This window comes from Cottoperca gobio, chromosome 8, assembly GCF_900634415.1.
Source record: "Cottoperca gobio chromosome 8, fCotGob3.1, whole genome shotgun sequence".
Lineage (NCBI taxonomy): Eukaryota > Metazoa > Chordata > Actinopteri > Perciformes > Bovichtidae > Cottoperca > Cottoperca gobio.
The window spans coordinates 20,521,173-20,546,100 of NC_041362.1; the positions used below are offsets into that span (position 1 = coordinate 20,521,173).

General features: G+C 41.7%; 1 protein-coding gene across 2 annotated transcripts in view; it reads left to right on the forward strand.

Annotated features, from left to right (window-relative positions):
* Nucleotides 1–24,928, forward strand: part of igf2bp1 (insulin-like growth factor 2 mRNA binding protein 1) — a 45,095-nt gene that overhangs the window by 14,464 nt on the left and 5,703 nt on the right. For both annotated transcript variants that reach the window (XM_029437832.1, XM_029437833.1), the window contains exons 3-6: nt 19,214–19,262; nt 22,131–22,182; nt 23,667–23,730; nt 24,596–24,886. In XM_029437832.1, coding sequence (XP_029293692.1) covers nt 19,214–19,262; nt 22,131–22,182; nt 23,667–23,730; nt 24,596–24,886 — 456 coding nt within the window. The remainder of the gene's footprint in view (nt 1–19,213; nt 19,263–22,130; nt 22,183–23,666; nt 23,731–24,595; nt 24,887–24,928) is intronic.

The window sequence follows — 24,928 nt, forward strand, 5'->3', positions numbered from 1 at the left end:
TGTGGATTCTTTTTGGAGTCTTTACAGTCTGATCTGTCCACGTTTGATTTGCTTTAACACTTAGCTGGGGTGCACAAGTCAAATGTTTGGACCACTGTCACTGACTAGGTTCCGCAGGGAGATCCCTTCCCCCTGTTCCCATGTATTCCTTTAACTCTATTGTTTGGAAAGTTTGAGGGGAAAAAAAGGTTCCCTCCCTGTGCATAACGTATTAAATCATACCTCTTGTGATTGGCTGAGAAGCAGGGAGACATCTGATTGGCTGAAGATAATTCCCTGTTGAAAAACATGCCTTCAGGGGAGTCTCAAAAAAGTAGTTTGTAGATTTAACAACATCCAAATATGTTTTTGATGAATTTGTATGTATTTGTGGATTTATTTTGAACAAGAAATATTTGTGTGCGTTTGTGAACCGTATTTTTTTTCACATGTGGATTTATTTTACATTTATATACAAAAATAACTTTTTTTGCAGGGAGTCTTTTAGGTATAAATCACAAAATGCACTTGTGAATCCCTCTGTGTGCATTTATTAATAATGGGACAATCTGCTTTCCTAAAAATAAATGCTGTGAATACCTCTGAAAGGAACAGTGTTGAAAAGAAACAAATCCTAAAAGCATTTACTTTAATTTGAAAGAGCTGCCTTTCAAACTCAGGGTTGTGAAAGCAGTGAAGGCTGCTCTGCTCTCTATGCTAAAGGTTTCTGTGCAATGATCGGCCTTCTGCCTGCTCATCTCACATTCATGCACCAACAGACCTCAGGGCACTTTGTTAACACGAGCTGAAGATGAAAGGGTTTATGTGTAAAACCTGTTGGAGTATTAATATTTAAATGTTTAGCTAAATATTTATATCATATTTGGATTTGCTTACTCATTTTGAATGCATTTGTTAAAATCAATGGTGGTTTAGAAATAGTTAATTTTAGTGTTCTTTAACCAAACCAAATCTTAAATAAATTGAATTTAATAGAATAAAAATATAGTTGATTAATTATGTAAATCTACATACATTTACCAAATTACAAGTTATCCATAAGTCTTAAAGGACATAGAAATGTGGCCTAAGGCCTTTGTGTCAGTGAGTCAGTGCTGTATTTACACGTCCAAACTCAAACCATACAATACAAATACAGAAAGCATGCAAATAGTTTAACACTGAAGTATAGATTTAGAAAGCATTATTTTTGCGTCAAGAACACAATGTTAATTGATGTTTATTTGTAATCTGTGAAAGAAAATGTAATAAGGGGTTTAAGCATTAAGTTGGGTGGCTCGGACACAAACACAGCAGCAGACTGATCCGGACTTTTAGTCCATAGTGTGAAGAAATGTTGCATCCTACAATTCCCATAATGCAACTCAATCGTGTCTCTCATTAGAACCTCCTACCAAGTAAACAGCCATGTCTTCCAAACTCCACCAAACACTTTGTAAAATGTCTCAAGCCCAATTTGAGACAACCTCGATGACATCATCTCTTGTGTAAAGGTGTTTGCACAGGATAAAGTATAGTGATCTTAATGTTTAAAGTAGGATTACTGACACTGTGAAGACAAACATGAAGGAGCTTTCAGTATATGTTGCAATGATTCCTGATTGCAGAGCTCCTGCAGGACATAAAGACATCTATTCATTTGTATTGAATCTGTGCACTTTCTCATGTTCCCCTCCATCTTTCTGGGTCACTTGTTGGCGATCTCATGCCTGGTGGCTGAAAGGACTCCAAATGACTGCTTTGTTCAGATGGCACTGCAGGATTACGTGTGTTTAAAGTCACAATCGAAAAATCGCTTTTTCAATGCAAAGAATAATATCTACAAATCTAATATCTATCTAAATCCTATAAAGTTTTCATATAAAAACCTTGCCTCCGATCATCTTAATGGTGTTATCTTTATGACAACACGTTATGGTTCCTGTGACAATCTGGCAAAACCTTTATTGTATCTTTCTGGAGCTAAGTGTTTCCCTTTATCTTACTTTATTTATCTGCTCCAAAAACACATTTAGACATTTAAGGTTTCTTTTAGGTGTCTGTTTATTAAAGGCTTCTCCGCTCCCCAGCTCCACTGAGCGCCAGATTCCTCCCAATAGTGTGTTTGTAGGAGAAGTAAATGTAAGTGTCTTTGGACAAAAGGGAGATGTAATGTGGAAGCTAACTTTGACAGACTGGAGACTCTATATTTAGACACAGAATGATGTGTTTTATTCTAAAAATCAATGTGTAGCGTTTTGAAGGCCTGTGTTTTCACAGGACTCACTGACAGAGTCTGTCTGTCTGTCTGTCTGTCTGTCTGAGCACAATGAATGTACGAGAAGAACTGAGACAAAACACTTTTTATTTTTACTTTATTTAGTTGTTTGAGTAGAGATGGAATCTGAGCACCATGGTTAACATTATATTACCTGAGTTGACACCTGATTATGTCCCTGCTGTACACAATGGCAGCATGCAGTATAGAGTTGTAAAGCAACATTTGGAAATGACAAACAGCAGAGAGAAAGAGACAAGATACGAGTGGTACAGGTGCAGTAACACATGCACGGTACATGTAAGAAGTCTGTATAGCATTTAGCTAAACTGTACTTTAGCATATATCAGTGGCTGCTGTTCTGCTTCCACACATGCCGTCTCTCCCTGAAATGTGCAGGAACATTTCCACACATGTGTTCATATTCATGTGAACAGGGATCAATGTTCAGGGAAAATGCCAGTACGGCTGTGTTTACGCTTTATCATTTATGCTTTCTTGGGTGATCTGACTCATCTCGCAATTTTCCTGAAATAATACGAGACGTCTTCTGACGCAGAGAAAATAGAAACGTAGAGACCTCTTTGCGATTTGACTTGCGTCTGTGTGTTGGAGGATATTGGAGGAGTCAAGATCCGCGAGTAAACAAACATATTGTGTATTTAGAGATGCAGACTTCTCTACAAAATCCACTATAACTTGCTTTATTATTATTATGCTATATAGTATATATTATTATTATTATGCTATATAGTATATATTATTATTATTATGCTATATAGTATATATTATTATTATTATTATTATTATTATTATGCTATATAGTATATATTATTATTATTATACTATATAGTATATATTATTATTATGCTATATAGTATATATTATTATTATTATTATTATGCTATATAGTATATATTATTATTATGCTATATAGTATATATTATTATTATTATTATTATTATTATTATTATTATGCTATATAGTATATATAATGGCGGCTGGCATCCATAAGTGTTGCATAACCTCCATCTGCTGGACTGTCTCTCCTCATTTATTCCTGCATTGCCATGGCATGGTGTGAAAATGAAGGTTATCCCAGTAATTTACCAGGAATATGTGTGAAAGAGGCTTTAGTGTCACTTCAAGACAGAGGTTTGAACCCTGACCACTTTCACATTTGGACACTGGCTGCTAAAGCAGGGGCCACACTGAGGCCCTTAGTGTGGAAGTGGTGGTAGATTTGACCTGCTTAAATGGTTGAATCACTTTTTGGCTTATTGTTTGCTTTCTCTCCACTTCCCTTCCATGATCCTCGTCTCTCTCCTTCTCTTCTTCTTAAAGAGTTAAAATGGAGGCGATGCCTGCCGGTCACATGACCGACACACAGGCATGTGCTGCAGCCCCGTTCATACACACATACACATGCACACACGCACACACGCGCACTGAAATGCAGACATATATGAGCTGCAGAGGGAGGAAGTGAAGGGAAAAGGAGGAGGAATGAGAGGGAGGGAGGGGGAGAGAGAGAGAGAGAGAGAGAGAGAGAGAGAGAGAGAGAGAGAGAGAGAGAGAGAGAGAGAGAGAGAGAGAGAGAGAGAGAGAGAGAGAGAGAAAATTCCCATCCCCAGCTCTGTAACTGTTAAACCTCCCTCTGTCTCCCCTCCCCCCTCTCTAAAGGGGGTGTGTGCAAATCGGGGGTGTGCCATATCACATCTACTGCGCTTGCTCACGTGGTCTGGAGGTGTGTGTGCGTGTGTGCGTATGTGTGTGTGTTGACAATAAAAGGACTTGTTCTGACAGTATGATTCATTCTTTTAGAAAGGACACTACCTACTCTGACCAGATGATTGACAGATGTATGTTTAGGCCACGAAGGAACCAAAGTCCCTGATTGACTAAGTGACAGCATATTTACTGACTAAGTCCTCTGGATTTTAGCAGTGTGGCATATTAAAGTTTAAGAAATGATCAGTTTTTAGCATGTGAGAGGAAATGTTCAGTGTGTATTTTGGAGGACATGGCATTGCCAGCCTAATGCTGCTCAGGGCCACACAAGCACCAAGGGGCCCCAAAACAAACAAACTATAAATGTGACGTGTACTTTTCATTTATGTAAATCAACCTATTCATTCTTGAAGGAGTGTGGCGGTCAGGCGGATGTGCACGCGGTTCCATTCATACTACTATAGAGTCCTAAAATACAGAATGAGTTAGCATTTCAGCCCTTTCTGGTCCCTCCTCTCAAAGTCAGTGTGTTTTTTGGTTAGAAGCCTGAAATGATGATTGTGGTTAACACAAGCTGAAGAGAATTTAACGTTTTATTCTATTACATATAATATGCCAGTAAATAACCCAGCTTCTATGTGTCTTAAAAAAGGTGGTTGCTCAAAAGTCGCTAAATTCAACTACTAAACGTCATCACACCAAACATTAGTCCACCTTTAGTGGTGATGTGAGTCTAGCAACCGTGGAGTAGTTCGCTCGCAGCCTGACATTTGCTTTTTACTTCTTGTGATTCCATTTACGCTTCAAAAAACAGCTGCTAGGTCAGCAGCAGTGTTGCAGTGGTAGTCCTAGTAGCCTAGTAATACTAGTAGTAGTGGTAGTAGTAGTAGTAATAATAATAATAATAATAATAATAATAATAATAATAATAATAATAATAGTAGTGGTAGTAGTAGTAATAATAATAATAATAATAATAATAATAATAATAATAATAATAATAATAATAATAGTGGTAGTAGTAGTAGTAGTAATAATAATAATAATAATAGTAGTAGTAGTAGTAATAATAATAATAATAATAATAATAGTAGTAGTAGTAATAATAATAATAATAATAATAATAGTAGTAGTATTAATAGTAGTAGCAGTAATAATGATAGTAGTAGCAGTAATAGTAATAATAGTAGTGGTGATGGTCTCGTGGTCTAGTGATACGGCTTCCAAAATCTAACATATGGTTGTTAGTTCAATACCAGGCTGCCACCATTGTACCTCTGAGCAAGGCACTTAACCCTGAGCTGCTCCAGGGAGACTGTCCCTGTAGTTAGTTCACTGTAAGTCTCTCTGGATAAGAGTGTCTGATAATTAACCTGTAGTAGTAGTAGTAATAATAGTAGCAGTAGTAGTAAATATTTTTGATGCATTATTTTATTTTTCCCTGGCTTTCTGAGGTAGATGACCTGAAGAAGACTTTCCTCACTGTTAATTTCATCATGTGTTGATTAAAACTAACTAATCTGAATCTGAAGTCAGAGCAGAGAGGAGCAGAGACTCAGCCGGCCCTCTGCTGTTCACAGCTGCAAACAAGGGTATGAAATCCAAGGAGGGAAGTGTGTGTGTGTGTGTGTGTTTGTGTTTGTGTGTGTGGAGACGGGCCCCTTTCCTTGCTGCTTCCCTATAGGCGGCTGTTGGTCCCGCCCTGTTCCTCACTGATTCAAAACAAAGTGGATGGTGACGTCACACACACTCCTTCTCATTTAGACAAAGCAGGAACTCCCTCCTCCTCCCCCCTCTTCCTCCTTCTCCCCCATTTTGTTTTTTAAGAGGCGAGCACGGAGGCCGCTTTCCATTCACTCAGTCCAAGAACTGAAGGGAAGGACAACAATGCAAACCTTTTTATTGTTTAAAACAGGCATGACAGTGGCTGTGCTGAATGACAGCAGTGTGTGTTTATAATTTATAATGATCAAGAAATGTTACAGAATTTTTCCCTTAAATAATAATTTTTCTTAAACAATGTGAGGGAGTTAGTTAGAAAATGATTATGATTACAAAGGATTTTGTTAAATAAATAAAGATAAATTATTTGTCAAGATTTATACACTTTTCCCTGTGAAGAATCTGCTTCTATATTACTGAGAGGATTATTTAAGTTCTGTTATTCAAATTCAATAATCATGATCACAGAAACATTATCATCACACTATTTTACTATTTCAGGACTTACATATGAATGATGTCGTTAAAATGATGTCAAACATCATCAAATGTCGCTTTTACTGCAAAGATATATATATCTATACAGAAACCTGAGTAACTACCTGTCCCAGCTCTGATCTCAGGCCACTGCCATGTGAAGAAGAAATGATTTCCTGCAGCTTCTTAAACATCACAAAGATGAACAGGTTGGAATTTCTGAGACTCTCTTTAGTTTTTAGATTATGAGGTAAGAATTCAAACAATTATTTTGAGACAATGACATATCCATTAAACAGCTAGTTATTAATATTCTCTTTGTAAAGGTCCTTTTTTTGTTTTGTTATTCTCACAAATGTGTCTGACTACGTGTCAGAAAATCTTAAATGAAACACACTTTACTTAATGAATATAAATGTATTTTTGTGAATATTTGTGAATGATTTATTTTCAGCTTTACATGCTACTCATAAAAATACTATGCATTTATAAATTATGACAAACTTAATGTCTTAAATGAGTTTTTTTTCTTTCTTTTAGCAAAAATGTTTGTAATTACATTAAAATAATGTGTTGGTGTCCTGATACAGTATGAGTTAGATTCAGTTGAAATTATACTTCAAGTTTTGGTCCTTTTTGAATGTTATTTACTTAATATTTCTGTATTTATCAGGTAGTCTTTTCTGGGGGAAGTCTTCATAGTGTTCTTGAGAGAAAATATATTTTAAGGCCGAGCTTTAGTTTAGTTTTTTCTGTACCAGTTGTCTTGCAATACATTTTCATTAAAATAAAATTCTTTGTTTTAAAAATAAATGTTACCTAGATAATTGTCATATCACATACAAAAATGCCAGACATAAATAACAATACAATTAGAAACATTTGACATGTTATTTGCTCAATTCTGTTACTATTTCCGTTTTCTTATATGTGTTAATCAGTTTAAATGTTGAGATTTTCCTTGATGATTTAGTAATAGTTCCAGCAGGCAGTGGCCTGCTAATTTAAGGCTGTACAGCTCAGCATGTTGCTTTATTGTAGAAAGTATTTTGGGTTTATTTGAAATAAAAGTATCAGCCTGGCCCTGTGTTCAAATCATTTCTACCTAAAAGTTTCCTCTCTTTAGGACACCGAATGATAATAATGATAATAACAAAAATTATAATTACAATATTAATAATAAAGATAAGTTATAAACATGTAACACGCCCTCCTCCTGTGTGGGGTTCTCCGTGTCACAGCTGAAGTGACGCAGTGTCTTTGGAAACATTTCTCAGGAACACAGATAATAATCCTTCACTTTGGACTTTAGTATGGAATATATGGAACTATATTGTTTCCATTTATTTTAAACTGTTTCCCTGTTCTGCCACATCACAGCCTGTATATTGGAAACAAATGTTGGCTACTCCACTGGCTACGTGTTTAATTCAACAGCGCGCCGTTTTCTATGTTCGGAACCCATCTCGTCCGTATTTATTCTACAACCTTTACCGGGCTCGCAGCCCCCGGGAGGCGGCGCGGGGATATAACCGGTGCTCTGTTGCTAAATAAAAGAGCACTACAGTGAAACCGGGAAAGGACTCTTCTGTGCTTCCATCCTGGCTGCCGTTCTACAGCACCAAACCCCCACATTCTATAGAATAACCCCCCTCCCTCTGCCTCGCGCAGGCCTGCAGTACATCCAGCCCCGTCCCCTGTCCCCCCCGTCCCTCGCGCCGCTGTAGTAACTCCCGAGTAGTTTTTTTTACGCACTTTGTGAATGGACAGACACGCTAGTGCGCCTCTGCTCTACTCTACACATGCACGCGCAGAGACAGAGATAAAAACAGAAGGTGTCCGTGTCCAGATAATGAAGATAATTATAATTCAGGCTGTGTTCGCTTGTATTGTTTCCACAGATTCTGTTAGAATTATTTTTAGTTGTGGAGTATCTAAATGACGCGCGTGTCTGTGCGCGCACACGAAGGGAGGTGTGTCCGTTTTAACAGCGTGCATGTTCTTGAGTTGACAGACTGGCACAGGAGAGTCCTAAATATTATACATGTGAAGCAGTAATTCTATGTCGATACATCTCTGTGTGATTGTGAAGACGACCAACAGCGCTGCTGCAGAGTCTTAGCTTCAGCTTCATGTAATGGCGCATGTGCTGTTGTCGCCCTCCTCCTCTATGTGCTCTATGTGTATGTGCTCTGTTCTGCTGTATTCTCCGCTGTCATGTGACTGCACACTCATTGTAGTAAATGGGCGTTGGTCAAGATGGCCGCCCACTGGCTCTCACATGTAGGACGTGTATGGGTGAGAGATAAAGAGAGAGGGTGGTGTGGTAGTGAAGCAGAGAATGGCTATGCCCACGAGTGTCTATGCCGGGAACAACACCGTCGTTAACCGTCTTCTAACCTCACAGTGAAACTGTTTATCTACCGCATGGAGCTTCATCGCTGTCACGGTCAGACCCTGTGGCAGAACAAGAGGATCATGAGGGTGAAGCAGGCGCGTGAAGTAACGGCCTCAGTCCGGTCCGGCATGCGCTGAGCGTACTCTCTTCTCTTTGTTCAACTCCGTATCGCAACAATGTAGCGAGAGGCTCTCCATTAATAATGACACAGCATCATGCTCGTGATGTGATGTTTTACTTCAGCCTGGAATATAAAGGCCGAACACAAGTGAAAATGTACGTTATGTTGGGCAGTTTCACATGGACATGACATTTTTTTAATGCAAGTTCCGTTGATAAATAACAGCCATTTACACACACTATACGGTGCTTTCCTGTGGGCCTCCTGCTCCCGCCCAGCACTGTCCCTCACATGAAATGGCTATAGGCATTACAAAATGGCGAGTAGAGGACGGGGGCGGGGTGAGGGAAGAGTTGGTGAAGATGTTGAACACCTCACCGGCGATCTGGCTTTAATTAATTTAATTATGTCTGCAGTAAATATACAACCCATCATATATTTGTTATTTTCGTGTCACGTAGTGAACTTTCTCTGACCGCGGGTCCGGTATCAGCAAGAGCACCTCCGAGCTGCACGCACTGAATGACACATGAATGCTCTCCTAATGTATACCAGCCCGCGGCTTTTCTCGCTGTCAAAACGTCACACAATGATCAGGGAGGTGGAAGCTGTGTGTGCTTCATTTTTATTTATTTTTATAATGAAAAAAGTCAATGTATTTCCATAACGGTTGAGTGTGAGTCACATCCACCTTCTCAAAATGGAGATCTCCTCGCCCCAAAATGGAGGCCTGCCGCATGAGCTGCAGGCGGGGTCAGAGTGGAGAGCAGAGCCTGAACTTTGACCCTGCTGTTGCACACCCCTCTCTCTTTTACCATAAATCAATTCCAGACCTGAGGCCTCACCCACTAACATGGCCCCTGCATTATGTCAAATCTTCCTTAAATCGTCCTTTCTTTTGTACAGCTGTAGGCTAAACTTTTATAATATGAGGGACACAAACCCAAATTCTTTATGCATGTGTTTTCTATTTAAAACATTTTTTTATATTCTATTTAGCCTATGTGTGTGTGTGTGTGTTGCTTACAGAGTCTATACACACACAAGCAGCATTTAGCTTCTTTTTTTTTTACAAACAGTAGTAACACCATGTATTCCCCTCATGTGACTGGTGGGTACATCAATCATTATTATATTATATATTATACATATATATTTATACATATCATATATATATATATATATATATATATATATATATATTAGAGAGAGAGAGATTGCTAGGCTATTTAGGCCATAGTTCAGCTTGTTCTCAATCTAAAATAAATAAATAAAAACCCATAAAAGGCGATAATGCAGTAATAATAACTTAGTTGAAGTACAGGAAACTTAAGGGAAGGATATTTATAACACACACACAAACACATAAATATTGTATACTTGAGTGCCTTTGCATGTGAGCTGTCAACTCGCTCCACAATGCTCATGGTGGCGTCATTATTACATTTTGATTGGACAAGATTCAGCCTTGAGTAAGGTTTAGTGGACCTATGAGATTGCAACATGTGAGTGAGATGACCTTTCCCCTATAAATCTGGGCCAATCAGGGAGTGATGACGACCTCTGTTTCTCTCTCTAGCTCTGTTCTATTTTCCACTTCTGAAGAGCAGTAAGAAAGGCTGTAACATGTCTCACATGAGGCGTGATTACGGTTTGATACTTGGTGTGGTAATGTGTGGATTGTCACTGTTATGAGGAGAAGATGCAGGAGCTGAACGAAAGGGCCGTCCAAAGAATGTAGCAGAGCTCTGATTGGCTGATAAAGGGAAGGGTCATAGAGAGCAGCACCCAGTTATATTAATGTAGTGCTTTTAAAAACTCAGATGGCAGGGAATGGTAGCGCCTGTACAGCGTGCACAGAGGTGCGAAATGAGCACCCCAACGTAAGGAAACAGATTTAATGGACGTGGCAGACTGGAAACGCCCGCGCTGTAACCACTACTCTTTACTCTTCACATCTACTGTCTGTGACCTCATTAGCTGTCAGACATCACTGATGCAGCAGTTCTCTGTCATTCACTGTTGATTTTCCCTTTAAAAACGCACCTGCTCTTTTCCCTCACAGTTCTTTTTCACACTCTGGCATTTCCACATATTTACAGCTGGCAGTACAAGCGCCGCTCCTCCAGCATCACTGCTTCCTCCCCCTTTGCACTGCCCCTTCTTCTTCTCTTCTCACCACCTCCTCTTACTTGTTTTCCTCCTCCTGCCTGTGCTGTCTATTTACAGCTCTCATGTTACATCCACTGGAACTTTCTCTCCAGCCTTCAGCGTGGAGGAAAATGTACAGGAGAGGGACTGGAGGGGAGCGAGGAATGGAATAAAGGAAAATGGAAAGATGCAAAAAGGAGAAGGAGGAGACATGCAATAGGAAAGAGAGTTGCAAAGAAGAGAGCATTGACACAGTTTGCACCCTTGAGCATGATGAAAACTTTTAATTCATGTTTCCACATAAATGTTGCGCAAGGTTCCAAAAATGTTTCCTTTAACTACTATGAGTATTCAGGAGGGGGCGCAACAGGATCACCTAACAGAAAGAGGGCAACCAGCACCTGCTGGTTCCTGGTGGTGTATCATTGCTGTTTCCCAGGTACCATTCAGGTGTTCCTCCAAACAGATGGAAGTGACTTGTGAACCTGTATCACCTGTAGTAGGATCCAACCTGCAGCCAGTATGTAACGTCCGTGCTGAACAGGCCGGCTCAGTAGAAAGCACCGTGATGGTGGTGATTGTTGGAAGGCTGAGTGGGTGGAGCTGTGACAGTGTGTAGAAGACAGGTGGATGAGATTAGATGATAGGAATTTGCATGCTGGGTGATGGTGTTTGGTTGCCTCAACCCACGTGAAAAATTCATCTGTGATTTTATGCTGGCTAGATATGTAGCGCTCATAAAACATTTGTGTGCTCTTCCAGCCTGCAGCCAGCGCTTGCTTGGTACTAGGGGACATCTGAGAGCAGGCTGCATTGTAAAGGCTTTGTAATGGCTCTACAACCGTGTGTGTGTTTCTCTATGTGTGTTTCATGGGCCTCGCTAAGCAGTAGTTACAGATGAGGCCAGCACAGACACATACTACACTATACATCCGTTCTCTGGCCGAGAGACAAGAAGATAGATACCTGTCATGTCTGCTTAGCACAAAAACTGGAAACATGTTAAATCTTGTTTAATATGTACACAAACAAAAAGTGTGTCAAGAAATAGTCCAGTACATGGCAAGCTGTCATTTTTACACTTGTTGAGCTTGTAAATGACGGTGTTGTGATTCACAGAAGATGTTTGCCTTGAAATTGGGCAGAGCCAGGCTAGAGCGCAGCAGTTCTGTCACTTTGTTTATCGAGTCCGTAATAGTGATTTGTTTAGTGTGGTTTTTCACGTGGTTTGTTGGTGAGGTCACCTAATGCTCAGTGCACTGAAACTGTGGAGGAAAGGCGTTGCAGCGTATGGATGAGCACTGGTGTAGTAGTGTCAGCGAGTCAGGCTGGACCAGCTGCAGCATCTTAAAGTCTGAAAAAGATTCTTGCCTTATCTTACAATCATGGATACGTGAGGCAATTCTTAAAGTGAAAGTAATGAAAAGATACATTGTACAAGCTCATCCTCACTTCTTCTTTTCCTTGTACACCAAGGACTCTCTAGATATGTCTTATTGTAACGCTAGTTACTTCTTAGTTATCTTAGTATACATACGGTATGTTGATACGGTCAAACCTCAGTCTCTGTACACATCTGAAGATTGGAGACTTTTGAGACTTTCTGATGGCAGAGCACATGCAAATGGTCTTCAGGTCTTCAGGTCAGCCTACAGAATATACCTTCTAAGGTTGTTCACAGAACCATCCACAGCTTTCCCTGCTTGTCTCCCCGACCGGAGAGAACACAGCTGCAAGATAAGACTTCAGATGGGCCAGTGTGTTCAGACTGGAGGTCAGGGAGATGCTGGGACTGTCTTACTCACAATGTGGAGAGAGAGAGAGAGAGAGAGAGAGAGAGAGGAGAGAGAGAGAGAGAGAGAGAGAGAGAGAGAGCGAGATGCTAGATACAGACGCTGAAGAGATAGCCAACTCTATATATGTTCCTTCATATCGCTACCAGAGAGAGAGATACTATAGATAGCTCTCGAGAGAGACGATTCTACTATATATCTCTTATAGCTCGCCCCTCTCTCTATGTCTAGAGACTCCCCTATCCCCATATATCAATCGTCTCTCTCCCCGATATAGAGAGGACCCCATATCTAAATCTCTCTATATCATTCTCCCACTCTCTCCTCTCTCTCCCCCACTCTCTATCTACCTCGCACACCTGATATATCCTTTATCTCTACTTAGCACCTTCTCCTCTTTTTGCTCTCTCTCTCTACCCCCTTTTCTTTCTCGTGCTTTCTCTATACCTTCTTATCTCTCTCGTCATCTCTTTTTTTATCTTTTTTTATGTGTATTACGCTTTATATTCATATTCTCTAGTCCTAAAATTATACTTACAGAATAAATCCAAATATATATATTGGATATATATATTATCTCTCTCTCCCTTCTCCCCTCTCCTCTCTTTTTTTTTCTCTTTCCTCTTTACATCCCCCTCTCTCTCTTGCTCTTTCTCTCCCTCATTTCTCTCTCTCTCTTTTTTCATCTTTCTTCTATCTCTCTCTCCCTCCCTCTCCTCTCTCTCTCCCCTGCCCTTTTTGGCTTCTCTCTTCTCTCCTTTCTCTTTTCTCACCCTCGTCTCTCTCCCTTTCGCTCTCTCTCTCTCTCTCGCTCTCTATCTCTCTTTTTCTCTTGTCCTTCACCTCTCCCCCTCTCTTTCTTTCCTCTCTCTCCCTCTATCGCGCTCTTCCCTCTTTTTCTCTTTCTCTCTCTCTCTTTTTTTTTTTTCTCTTTCTCGCCTCTCTCTCGCCTCTATCTCTCTCTCTCTCGTTTTTCTCCTTTCTCTCTCTCTCCCCCTCATCTCTCTCTTTCTCTCCCACTTTTTTTTTCTCTCCACTCTACCCCTCTCTCTCTCTCTCTTCTCTCTCTCCTCTCTTCTCTCCCGTTTTCTCTTTCTCTCTCCTCTCTCTCCCCTCTCTCTCTCTCCTCTCTCTCCTTCTCTCCCCCGCTTTTTTTCTCTTCTCTCTCTCTATCGTTTCTCCCTAGCTCTCTCCCTTTCTCTCTCTCTTTTGCTCTTCTCTCATCTCTCCACCCTTATATCTATTTTCTTCTCTCTCCCTCTCTCTCTCTCTCCCCCCTCTCCCTTTTTGTCTTCTCTCTCTCTCGTCCTTATCTCTCTCTATCTTTCTCTCTCTCTTCTTTTCTATTTCATCTCCTCTCTCCCCCTATCTCTCTCTCTCTCTCTCTCTCTATTTCTCTCTCTTTTTTTCTCTTTCTCTCTCAATTCTCTTCCCCCTCTCTCTCTCCCCTCTCTCTCTACCTCCTCTCTCTCGCCCATGTTTTATCTTTCTCTCTCTCCCTTTCTCTTTCTCCGCTCTCCTTCTCCCTTTCTCTCTCTCTCTCTCTCTCTCTCCTCTCTCTCTTTTCTTTCTAGTTCTCTATATATATTTTTTCAGATTTCTCTCTCTATCCCATTTCTCTTTCTCCTCTCTCTCTCCATTATATATATATATAAATATATATATATATATCAAAAAATTTTATATTATTTTACATAGTATAACCAAATTGATATATATAAGATATATACATTGAGATTGTTACATTTATATATATATATATATTATGGTTACTGTATCTCGTGTTCACGTTGGGTAATTGTTTATATGATCTGTTCTCCTTGATGAACAACAACAATGCATATGAATTCATGTTTACCTGAGTCAGTATGTGAATAGTGAATAGAATAGTGTTCATCTGCGTACGCTTTGCTGGAAGAGGTGTCAGTCAGTCAAACGTGTCATTAGAATGTTCTACTGGGGGTGGTAAGATACTTCCAGCACACATATTATCCCTAATATTCATAGTCTTATTAGATGTAATACTTTGGATGACATGTGACTATGAATGACAGCATTAATATGTATGTGTGTATTGCCCCACTTCATGCTGGGAACATTTTTCATTGACTTCTGAGCTTGTTATGTGTCCACACACAAACACATCATTGCTGTGTTACAGTGTTTTCTCCTGGAGTTTGACCATATGACATGTGTTTGACAGAGATGGACTGCAGTGGTGTCGTAGGTCAGGCACTCTGAAGTTGCAGCACATGAAACATGCTGAGGTTTACCCTCACTGGAGCTCAGGCCTCAGCTGCTGATTATATTGACTCTGCATTTAGGTGATGAAGTCCTGTTGAATTGAGCGCTGTGCTCTCATTAGTCCGGCCGTACACAGCAACGGGCAGAACATACTGTCTTTTATTTCTAAGCCACTGGTCAGGGCTGATGACCAGTGGCTTCAAAATAAAAAGTACAGATTCACATGACTTTGCACTACACATTTGGCTGACTTGTGCTTCCTTATGATGTTATTTAATTAGTATTTTCAGTTTTTCAGTCATGTGATGATAAGCAAATGGGAAAAGTGAAGTAATCTTTGAGTTGAAACAGAAAATCAACAGAAAATAATGACTTGAAATGTATGTGTTCTCTGCAAATTAAGAATCAAGGACAACATTTTTAATTTAATTTAATTTAATTTAATTACTGTGGACCAAAAGTATTGAAATTGTGGATAACCATGTTTGTTAGCTTTAGTGGAATGGTGTTTAGGAGGGGCGGTCGGCCAATATGGGTCAGCTTTGAGGGCCCCCGTCTCTCATAGATGTTAACATTACCAATAATAAGCACCATATCTCTATGTTGCTGCATCATTAGGTGGAGGAGGACACATATACCCTGTGTTTCTTTAACGTATAAGGAGCTGAACTGGCTCACACACAAGACGTGCCTCACTGAGGTCCCAAGGCCCCTCTCTCTGGTCTGAAGCGCTCCAACCCTTGGCCTTTGACCCCTCCTAGAGGCAAAGCCTTTCTCTCCTCTGGCTCCTCTCCTCCACCTCCTCCCTGAGGACCCCTCTTTTCATTCTCTTTGCTTCTTTTCTTTCTTCCCCCTCTTTCTCCCGGTCCTTTGTTTCACTGGAGGCTGGAGCTGAGCATGGATTTATTACCTTCACAGCTGAGGCTCCGGTTTTTACCTTCGACTTAAGACATTTTCAAGCTTCATTGTCTGTGTTTCCATCTTTGCATATCAACAATGGGTCAGGGATGAGGGTTTTACAGCAGATTTCTTTCTTGTTCCAGTGGTGTACATTTATTTTCAATGGAACGTTTTGGACAATTGTGTTATTCTCTTCCAATCCTCTTCAGCTTTACTGTAATTATTCAGGTATCTGACCAGTAAAACATGGAATCCATTCAACAGTGTAATAATAAGAGTTTATTTAGCATTGAGCTCAGGTTCGAGGGCCCTGTCTCTCATAGAGGTTACAGGAGACCCAACAAGGCAGACCACCATGGTGAGGGGGAAAGACAAACATGGTTAAAATGAAAAAAGAAAACAGATGAGGGAACGAGCAAATGTTAGCATGTTGTTCTGTTGTCCGTCAACCTGCCCATCTTCTCTGCCCGCCCATGCCTAATGTTGCCATGGTTGCAGCCAATGGGATAGGCTGCGAGTGGGGTCAAACAAGTTCACTGTTGGTGGCTTGGTGGGGGTTGGGTTGTGTATGTGTGTGTGTTGGGGGGGTGGTGCTGGGGCGTTGGAGAGGATAATGGGTTGATGGGTTGATAAGGTGGGACTTTACATTTGTATGTTGGGGGGGCGGGGGTGGAGATTTTGATGTGTACGGTAGAAGTTATGCATGTGGAGAACTGTCTGTTTCTATGTGTGTTTGGCAGGTTAGGTGTGGAGTTAATGGTTAAAGCGGCGCATTGATCAAGGATCAAAGGACATCTCCATGTTTTGGATAGGGGATGTCAGGTATTTTGGAGGCACAAAAGACTATTCATCTGTGCTGGAGCCTCCTGGGGGTTTGGGTGGGGTTTAGCATTGGAGGTGGAGATGGGGGTTGGTTGTTGTTGGGGTTTAGGGCAATTGATGCTGTTTGGTGGGGTGCTGGGTTGGATAAAGAGGGGAAAAGAGGGGCCGATGCACTGGTAAAAAGCAGCTTCAGTAAGAAGGCCAAGGGTCAAAGGTTCAGCACTAATGCAACAGATGGAAAATAGTCCAGTGTAAGGATCTGTTACACGTTCTGATTCTACAGAATCATTCAGTTTCAGCTCTGTTCTGAACATCTAGGTGCACTCTGATCTACGAGAGATTGAGCCATGACACACATGAAAAGACAATATTTATGGTTTCCTTTATATATGAACTACTGTCAGTAACACAACCTGGTTTTGTACTACAAAGATTAAGACATTTTAAAAAATGCTATAAAAATCTATAGGTTTGTGTGTAAGGATTACCAGAACGGGCCGATAAAGGATTGTAAATCCTAACCAATGATCAAATCAGCTTGTCACTAAACAATACGAAAGTATGAGAGTTCTCAAGAGTTTACAAGAGAAGGTAGGAGTGCTTTGTGTTCCTAATGTATTGAATGCTAAAGGGGACGAGGGCCATTACTGTGGACGCCCGTATGCGTGAAGCGGTGAAGGAAAAGACGCAGCCAAGAGAACACACACACACATACATACATGGTAACTGCAGGCATACATAACCAATCCTGCTCACACACACATGTACCCTTCTATTCAGCAGACCACCCTTCCCCCACAGAGTGTGTGGGTGGCTGAGCAGGAGGCTGTCCCACTACTTGCTGTTGATTCAGTGGTTTTCTCCAACAACCGGAGATCAAGCTTCATAATGGTGGACTATAGTAGCTGGGGGTGTAGGGGGAGGGCCGTTGACGAAGTAGACAGGAAAAGCTGTTGGATATCGTGGCCCCCCCACCTACCTGCAGAGGTGTTTTTGTGGTCGTGTCAACAACAGCCAAGAACAAGACGTTTCCAGCAGTTAATCTGGGTTAAGAGATAATGGTACAGATGGTGTGGAGGTATCAGCACCTCATGGGCAACATGGCGGCATCACACAAGATAGATCTCCCTGAGTGTGAAATGCAAGTGAACGCTGGGTGAACATCAGAGTCATTGGTTTGGAACTGACAAACAGGGATGGCACTTCCTAAATGGAGCAGCAAAGCCTGGCTGTCCTTCACCATTCATGTCTTGTGGTGAAATATGTACTTTTATTATCTGGAAATCCTGATTATTGAAGTGATGCAATCATTGTAAAGTCACTAGAGATGACAGAATAGCTGCTATGTGTATTCAAGATAAAACATTGTGTTTTTTTAAATGGAAGAAATGAACACATACAAATAAAAGCGACAGGTTCTAAGCTTCATGTTGATGTTTAGGTAGAAGATTCACACTCTGCCTGCAACAAACAGAAGCACATGGCTCATTATTATGCAGAATGACGACCTAGGACCGTGCTCTGACTCGGTGGGAGCGACTACAGAATACACCATCACTTTTCAATATTATGGATTAAATTAAACCACTCTGGACATGATTCTAAATGAAGGAAATGATCATGTATAGCTAAGAACGACAGACCTACAGGTTCTAAGCTTCATTTTCATGTGTTGGTTCAAAAGAAATCCAGCTGGGAGGTCAGCTGTCAGCCTGCGGTGCGACTACAGAATATAGCGTCACTCTTCTATAATGTGTAGTAAATGAAATGACCAGTCAGTCCCATGTTGCAAACAGAATGGGCATGTTTATCTTGCGGCCACGATATGAATCGATGTGAAGAAACATAGCTGACACACAGACATGTCAATCATGGCTTTTTTTCTCCCGAAAAATAACTGTGGGTAGAAGAAATTATTATTATTATTATTATTTTTGCTTTCCCAAATAACGTATTTGGTTTCGAGTTGATCCCTAATGCAATGTATGTAAGAAGTATGGGAGCAGGGATGTTCCAATCTGGGGAGAAAATCCTTCTGCTTTTCTGGAGCGCTGACATGCATCATTTACTTAATTGACAAACAAAAGCACCAACAATAAAAGCGGTGAGTGAGTCAGTGCCCCCTTTTAATGATGTCACACGTTTGACACGACATCACAGATGTGTGTGGAGCTACAGTGGCAGACTGTGTGAAGGACACCACCGGGACATAGGGTGGACTCGTGTTCAGTGTTATCCATTGTGGGCCAGTCAGAGCTGATGGATAGCGTGTTCACCGTTTTCCTCTCGTGTTCGTATCATAGGAAGTCTCTTCAAACACACTCTCTTCCTCTCTCCACCTGTTTGTCTCTCAAGACACGTTCTGGCTTCATTCAGTGGCCCCTCATCCCCGAACCCTCAGCCCAGCACACTCAGTGCTCGACCTGTCAGCAGTGTCCACTTTCACACACTCGCACACACGCGTGCCTGCACACACAGTACTTCTCACTGCCTTAGTTCTGTCCCAAAAGTCTGAGAGTCTTCTCTTTGTTTTAGACATTTTAACTCATCTTACTATCTTTTACCTTCTCTTCTCTTTCTTCTTCTTCTCTCCACAGGACCAGGAAGCTGCAGATCAGAAACATCCCACCTCACCTGCAGTGGGAGGTTAGTTCCTATTTCCTCTCTTATTCTTCTTGCTGGGAACAATGAGAGTCTGTTACTTGGACTTCACACATGCTTACCACCCACAACATCTCCACTTAACATTTATATTATATTTATATTACGTTTATATATATATTTAGGCTCTAAATAATCGCCGGTCTCCAGCCATGTGGCTTCAATGTGTTTCTAAGCTGACCAGGCACACATACAGGCAAATGCAGTTGATGCAGCATCCTGCAGTGATTGGTCAGGAGTCTTCCAGGAGAGACTGTTATCCCCATGTTTAAACAGCATGCAGTCTGCCCTCACAGTGTGTCCACAGGGAGCAGATAAAAACACAAAGAGCACACTGAAGAGCGACGATCCAGCCCTTAAGGGAACAAGTCATTTCCTACTGCAGTAACCCTCCGAAGCATTTATCTGGTTTTGCTTTAATTATCACAAAGTTATGAAATAATTGTAATTGTTCCAGAAGCCAGGTGTTCTTTTGGAGTGAGCAGAAAAGAGTCTTAGTCTGATGACTTGAAGTGAAGTTTGTGCAGTGGAGGGAGAGGAATGAGTGAAGCACTTTGCTCTTCTGCCAGTGCAGCCATATCATAGATAATCCTGGCAGTCATGCACACCTGCCCTCCGAGAATCTGCTCCAGTGTCTCTGATACTCGAAGCTTTGGAAGCTGAGGGTCGTAATGCCACCCAAGCTGACCGCACTGCAAATATTTGCACCACTTGAGACTGTGTGTGTGTGTGTGTGTGTGTGTGTGTGTGTGTGTGTGTGTGTGTGTGTGTGTGTGTGCAGGGGTGATGGTGTGTGTGTGTGGGGGGTGTTTATGGGCCGTATTTGCCTTTACCCTCAGTGGGCTGACTGAATCATGGTGAGGCTCAAAGTAAAAGCCCCTCCCAGCTTTGTCAGTGGAAGCTGCAGGTTGATTGTAACGGGAGCCCAGTGATTAGAATCACACATTACCGATTAATTTATGGGCTAACTGTTTTAAACTCTAACCTATTGCTTGTTGGTAATTGCTGCAGTTATGTTGTCACTTCAGCTGGATGTCTTAATACCAACTCCAGGAACATTGAACAACCACAAGCAGCTCATTGTGTAGCCACAGTGCTGAGCGAGGCCCTGATCAGGGTCATGTGAGCATGAACTGCTGCACTAAATAGGACAAAATGCAGTTTGAGGCGCGACACAGATCACACCTATAAAACATATGAACAACACAAACATCTGAGCTTGCAAACATGCCCTCTGTGCATACACTATAGATATGGAAGCAGAGACTCTCAACTAAACAAAGTGAAGTTTAAATATTTCACTCATCAATCATCTTACTCAGCAGCGGTGGTCTTTAATGTAATCCTAAATCCATGAAGAAATACTGATCATTCACAACATGACTGTCAGGATTGAGCAGCCCTCTGTCCAATGAGTTTACAGTCTAACAAGATCACTTCTCTCTGCCCCCCCTCAATCAATGCACAAGATGGGAATGTGTGTGTGTGTGTGTGTGTGTGTGTGTGTGTGTGTGTGTGTGTGTGTATGTGTGTGTGTGTGTGTGTGTGTTTGTGTGTGTGTCTCTACACTGCTCTGGTTGTGGTGTGTGAGAGTCTCCGCTGCTCTGGTTGTGACAATAATAATAATAATACATTTAATTTTAATAGCGCTTTTCAAGACCTCAAAGCCGCAATGTGTGTGTGTGTGTGTGTGTGTGTGTGTGTGTGTGTGTGTGTGTGTGGTGTGTGTGTGTGAGAGAGTCTCCGCTGCTCTGGTCATGCGGTGTGTGTCCACACGAGGGCGACGTCTCTCCGCAAAAGTGACTGAACTGAGTGTCATTTTCATGGGTGTGAAGCTTAACGAGGGTCAGAGGTCACAGCAGAATAAATTAATAATCGTGTTGGACAGAAATGCTGACGCTGAGGTCATTGTTTACTTAAAGCATGTTTGATCAAGTTTTCTTGCAATATGGTCAGGAATAAATTATGTGTCATTGTAATGTAAATATCAAGATTTCTGATGGAGATATTGAGGGTTTCACATAAATAAAATGGACTTTGATTATTATATCAATTCAAATCACATGAACATATTAAAAACTTTTTTAAAGAATGAACACTATGGCAGATGCAGGTTCAATTCTAGTCTCTGCTGTCCCTGCTCTGAGCATTCATGTGATGAATCATGTGATCGCTTGCTCTCACACTTCACTGTAAGTAGCAGGAAGCAGCTAGAAGAGTCTTTTCTTCTTTGATGAACGCAGTTCATGAATCCACTTTGGATCTCAGGGGGTGCAGCATGAAACTCAGGCTAACCTCTCTCTCTCTCTCTCGCCTCTATCTCTCGCGCGCACCCCCCCACACGAAGAGCGAAGCGAGCGCGCGAGAAACAAAACCCACCGCGACGAGAGCGCGCGCGAAGAGGCGAGCGAGAAGGAAAAAAAAAAGAGAGAAGGAGCGAGCCAAAGCCAAGAGAGAGAGAGAGAAAGAGAAAAAAAACGGAGAAAAAAAGAGAAGAGAAAGAGAGAGAGAGACGCAAAAAAAGAGAGAGAGGAGCCCACGCCGCGAGAGAGGAGCAAAAAGCGGAGAGAACGGAAGAGACTAGAGAAAAAACCAGAGAGAGCAGAAACGCGGGCCTGTCACGAGGCCCAGAAGTGCCAAACAAAAGCTCCCGCTCGATCGGTAGCTCGCTCTCGCGTATCTCGTCGATAGAGCTATAGGCCCCCCCTCTATCTCTCCTCTCTCTTCTCCCCCCCTCTCTTCCCCTCCCCTTCTCCGCTCCCTCTCTCTCTGCCCCCCCTATCTCCCCCCCTCTCTCTTCCCCCCCCCCCCCTCTCTCTTTATCTACCCTCCCTCTCTCTCTCTGTGTATCAGGTGCTGGATGGGCTGTTGGCTCAGTGTGGAACCGTAGAGAACTGTGAACAAGGTAAGACTTCTGATCTTCTCCCAGTTACGTTGCTAACTGTAGAGCAGGGTGAAGACCTGAAAGCCGTGTTGTGCTGGGGATGATTGTGTTCCTGTCACAGTGAAGACGGCAGTCAGTTCAGAGAGTTCACTGAGATGTGAGAAAGAGACGTGATGACAGAGGACAAGACATCTATGCATGACTTCTCAACTGTTCTATGTGTAGAAATTATAACACCTGCTCCACACCTGCTGATAGATCTATCAGAAGAAATAACTGATTATTCAAAAAATAGTTAATAACGGAAAGAGCAGTGCAAATGTTTAGGAAAGTTGTCCTAAATGAGCCCAGATAACAATAAATAGAGCGGCTCCCAGCGATTATTTTCATTATCTATTCATCCGCTGATTATGTTCTCAATAAATTGTTGGGTGTATTAAATCTCAGAATATAACCTCTGTGGCTGAGGAAGAAATGTGTTTGCGGTTCTTCCATGAGAGCCTCTGCTGGTCCTGTTATTCCATGAGAGCCTCTGCTGGTCCTGTTATTCCATCAGAGCCTCTGCTGGTCCTGTTATTCCATCAGAGCCTCTGCTGGTCCTGTTATTCCATCAGAGCCTCTGCTGGTCCTGTTATTCCATCAGAGCCTCTGCTGGTCCTGTTATTCCATGAGAGCTTCTGCTGGTCCTGTTATTCCATGAGAGCCTCTGCTGGTCCTGTTATTCCATCAGAGCCTCTGCTGGTCCTGTTATTCCATGAGAGCTTCTGCTGGTCCTGTTATTCCATGAGAGCCTCTGCTGGTCCTGTTATTCCATGAGAGCCTCTGCTGGTCCTGTTATTCCATCAGAGCCTCTGCTGGTCCTGTTATTCCATGAGAGCTTCTGCTGGTCCTGTTATTCCATCAGAGCCTCTGCTGGTCCTGTTATTCCATGAGAGCTTCTGCTGGTCCTGTTATTCCATGAGAGCCTCTGCTGGTCCTGTTATTCCATGAGAGTCTCTGCTGGTCCTGTTATTCCATGAGAGCCTCTGCTGGTCCTGTTATTCCATGAGAGCCTCAGCTGGTCCTGTTATTCCATGAGAGTCTCTGCTGGTCCTGTTATTCCATGAGAGCCTCTGCTGGTCCTGTTGTTCCATGAGAGTCTCTGCTGGTCCTGTTATTCCATGAGAGCCTCTGCTGGTCCTGTTATTCCATGAGTTTGCTCGATCTACCCTATTGCAATAAGGCAATAATATTAATATTGCTGATTGAGAAGCCTGTCTAATGATAAATACAGAGTTTCACTTGCTGTTTACATCAATTCCTGTGCAGAGGAGATTTCCCACCACTCAGAGTAGCAACACCAGAATTGAATTTGTGAAAGGAGTCTCTCCAGCAGCCTGCTTTGTGGATTATCTTTGAAACAACAGGGACCTTCACAGATTCTCGCTAAGTACCAGAGCTACCATAAGCAGTCCAAGCAAGCATCAATAAACCAACACATGCTCTCTTTTTTCTCCTCCTCTCAGTGAACACAGACAGTGAGACTGCAGTGGTTAATGTCACATATGCCTCCCGGGAGCATGCCAGGCAGTAAGTTTCTCCATCGCTCTTTATTACCCTGTTGCCCTGTCTCCCTCTTTTACTCTCTTCTCTCTAAACGCTTCCATCCTATTTTACAGTTTGTTTTATTCTGCATGCTCTAGATGCCATCTAAAAATTGCATTGTTTTTAAAAAATATTTCATTGATTTAATTTAATTTAATTTAATTTAATTTAATTAATTAATTGTTTTTGTCTTTTGTGTATGTACGACTTCCTACTTCATGAGATCTGTGCCGGCACTCTTAAGAACCCTCTTCAGAAGTTAGATAGTAGAATAGTAATAATCTAATTGAATAATCTCAATAAAACAGATTTGAGGTTTTCATCAGGTTGCATCTTCTACGCACCACCTGTGACATCTAGTGGTCATTTAAAGGAACTACAATTTTAAACTGGATTTTAATCTTGTGTAGTATTGTGATCTCTGAGAGTAGCATTACAACATTACACAAATACTCTATTACAAGTAACTTTCCTGCAGTCAATATTTTGTGTCAACAAGTATTAGCAGCTAAATATCAAAGTAAAAGTACTCGTTAGGTAACAGAATAGTTTTATTCTATTATTGGATTACTATTACTTTGTTATAATAACATCTGCTCGCCAAGGTAACTAGTTATTTTTAGTTATGTTTGCAGTAGAAGTATTAAGTAGCATACAATTGTACAGTCGTTGAGTAAATGTCCTTATTTACATTCCACCACTGTGTTTGAGTTATTATTAGAAACACTGTGATAAAACTCATTACTATGCTTATAACTGAACAAAAGAAATAAAAACAAACAAACAATGCAGCATAAAGATATTCCACTGGTTGAGCTGAAATATAATCTCATGTGCTGCGTGCCCTCAGAGCCATCCAGAAGCTGAATGGATACCAGTTTGAGAACAACGCTCTGCGCGTCTCCTACATCCCCGATGAGAACTCTGAGCTGGAGGGAGGCCAGCGGGGGCCCGACAATGGCCGGCGCGGTTACGGGCCCCGAGGCGGGCCTCGTGGTAGCTCTCCAAACTCAGGGATGCCCGCTAAACCTCCGCACGCCGACATCCCTCTGAGACTGCTGGTACCCACACAGTACGTTGGAGCCATCATTGGCAAGGAGGGAGCCACCATCCGCAACATCACCAAGCAGACGCAGAGCAAGTGAGTGTCGTCCTGTTGCACTGAAACAAGCTGCTGAACTGC